Here is a 2,723-nt window from a genome sequence, read left to right on the forward strand (position 1 = left end):
TGAACCCAACAGTGCCTCAACTCTGTTCAGACATGTTATAATAAGTCAGTGCAGGTTTACTTTGGTGCAAAAAAATTTTGAAATTTCTGCAGTTTTTTCATAACATGTGTTTTCATTAACTTTTTGAAGACCCCCTTTTATATCAATTTCTTTAAATATTGCCTCTGCTAAATATTCTCTCCCTTCTCTTTCTTGAGATCCAGATAAACACGTATTAGGCCTTCTCATTGTATTTATACCTGAAACTGGATAATTTATAGAGAAATGGAATTTTTTTTTTACAGTTAAGTCCATAGTCCAAGGATTGCACCTGGTGAGGGCCGCCGCCTTAGTGGGAACTCTCCAGAGTCCCGTGGCAGCCAGGGTTTCACCTGGCAGGAAGGGGTTGAACAAGAGAGAGCTAACTTGCCCACTTGCCCTCCTTATAAAGCCGTCATAACCACACCTATGACCACCCATTAAACCATCAACTCATTATCCTGTGAATGGATCGATCCAGTCACTAGGGCATGGTCCTCAGGTCCAATCTTATCAGGCTCTACCTTTCAAATACTATAATCCGATTTCCCACTCTTAACTGTTTTACAAGGGATTAAGTTTTCAACACATGAACGTTTGGGAAATACATTCAATCCGTAGCAAATAGTATTTTTCAACTTCAATTTTAAAAAATATTTAATTGGCAAAGATTGAATATATTCAAGATTTACAACATGATTATTTGATATACATGCATTGTGAAGTGATTACCATAGTCAAATTAGTTAACACATTGATTACCATGTATGCTGTACATTAGATCCCCAGAACTTATAACTGAAAGTTGTACCCTTTGACCAGCATCTCATTTGCCCTCCCCACCTCCCAGTCCCTGGCATACACCATTCTATTCTCTGCTTTTATGAATTTGACTTTATTAGATTTCACATGTAAGTGCAATATTTGTGTATAGTTGTATAATATCCTCCAGGTTCAACCATGTTGTCACAAATGGCAGGGTTTCTCTCTTTTATGGATAAAATAATATTCCATTGTATGTATGTACCACAATTTATTCATCTGTTGATGAACTCTTGTTACTTTGTCTTGGCTATTGTGAGTAATTCTGCAATGAACAGGAGGGTGCAGATATCACTTCAATTTCATTGCCTTTGGATATATACCTCGAAGTGGGATTACTGTATTATATGGTAGTTATATTTTTAATATTTTGAGGAAGCTCCATAATGTTTTCCAAAATAGCTGTACCGATTAANCATCTGTTGATGAACTCTTGTTACTTTGTCTTGGCTATTGTGAGTAATTCTGCAATGAACATGAGGGTGCAGATATCACTTCAATTTCATTGCCTTTGGATATATACCTCGAAGTGGGATTACTGTATTATATGGTAATTATATTTTTAATATTTTGAGGAAGCTCCATAATGTTTTCCAAAATAGCTGTACCGATTAATGTTCCCACCAGCAGTATACAATACAAGGGTTCCCTTTTTCCCACGTTCTCGCCAACACTTGTTATCTCTTGTCTTTTTGGTTATAACCATCCTAATGGGTGTTAGGTGAGATCTCATTGCAGTTTTGACTTTTCATTTCTCTGATCAGTGATGTTGAATACCTTTTCACATACCTGTTGGCCATTTGTATGTCTTCTTTGGAAAAATGTCTATTCAGGTTCTTTGCCCAATTTTTAATTGGGTTGTTTGATTTTTTGCTATTGAGTTCCTGATTATTTTGGATACTAACCTTTTATCAGATAAATGGTTTGCAAGTATTTTCTCTCATTCTATAGATTGCTTTTTCATTTTGTTTGTTTCCTTTGCTGTGCGGAAACTTTTTAATTTGGTATATCCCACTTGGTTAGTTTTGCTTTTGCTGCCTGTGCTTTTGGTGTCATATCCAAAAAATTACTGGCAAAACCAATCTGAAGGAGCTTTTCCCCAGTGTTTTCTTCTAGGATATTTATGGTTTCAGACCTTACATTTTTAAAGTCTTTAATTCATTTTAAGTTAATTTATGTATATGAGTCCAATTTTATTCTTTTGCTTGTGGATATCCAGTTTTCCCAGCACCATTTATTGAAAAGACTCTTTTCCCCATTGTGTATTCTTGGCACCCTTGTCAAAGGTAAGTTGGCCCATATGTGCATGGATTTATTTCTGGGCTCTTTGTTCTGTTACCTTGGTCTCTGTGTCTGTTTTTATGCCAATACCATTCTGTTTTGATTATTATTCCTTTGTAATGTAGTTTGAAATCAGCAAGTATGATGCTTCCAGCTTTGATTTTCTTTCTCAAAATTGATGTCTTAGTATGTTTTCTGCTGCTATAAACAAATACCTGAGACTCGGTAATTTATAATGAAAGAAAATTTATTTTTTACAGTTCTCTAGGCTGGGAAGTGCAAGAGCATGGTGCCAACATCTGGTGAGCTTCATGCTGCATCATCCTATGGCAAAAGGCAGAAGGGCAAGAGGGCGAGAGAGCAAGAGAGGGCTGACTAAATTTTATGTGACTCACTCTCATGATAACCACATTAATCCATTCATGAGGGCAGAGCCCTCATTGCCTAATCATCTCTTAATTGTCTCACCTCTTGATATCATGACAATGGTAATTAAATCTCAATATGAGTTTTGGAGAAGACATTCAAATTGTAACAGTTACTTTGGCTATTTGTAGTCTTTTGTGGTTCCTTACGAATTTTAGGATTTTTTTCTATTTCTG

The 2,723-nt window shown here is 36.0% G+C and overlaps 1 protein-coding gene across 1 annotated transcript in view; it reads left to right on the top strand.

Annotated features, from left to right (window-relative positions):
* TMED7 (transmembrane emp24 protein transport domain containing 7) overlaps nt 1-2,699 on the top strand; it is a 23,126-nt gene extending 20,427 nt beyond the window's left edge. The window contains exon 4 of the mRNA XM_008590966.1: nt 2,382-2,699. Within this exon, the coding sequence (XP_008589188.1) occupies nt 2,382-2,427 (46 nt within the window). The 3' untranslated portion in view covers nt 2,428-2,699. The remainder of the gene's footprint in view (nt 1-2,381) is intronic.
* Nucleotides 2,700-2,723: the final 24 nt, after the last annotated feature.

The sequence above is a fragment of the Galeopterus variegatus genome, unplaced genomic scaffold, assembly GCF_000696425.1.
Source record: "Galeopterus variegatus unplaced genomic scaffold, G_variegatus-3.0.2 Scaffold6515, whole genome shotgun sequence".
Classification (NCBI taxonomy): Eukaryota; Metazoa; Chordata; class Mammalia; order Dermoptera; family Cynocephalidae; genus Galeopterus; species Galeopterus variegatus.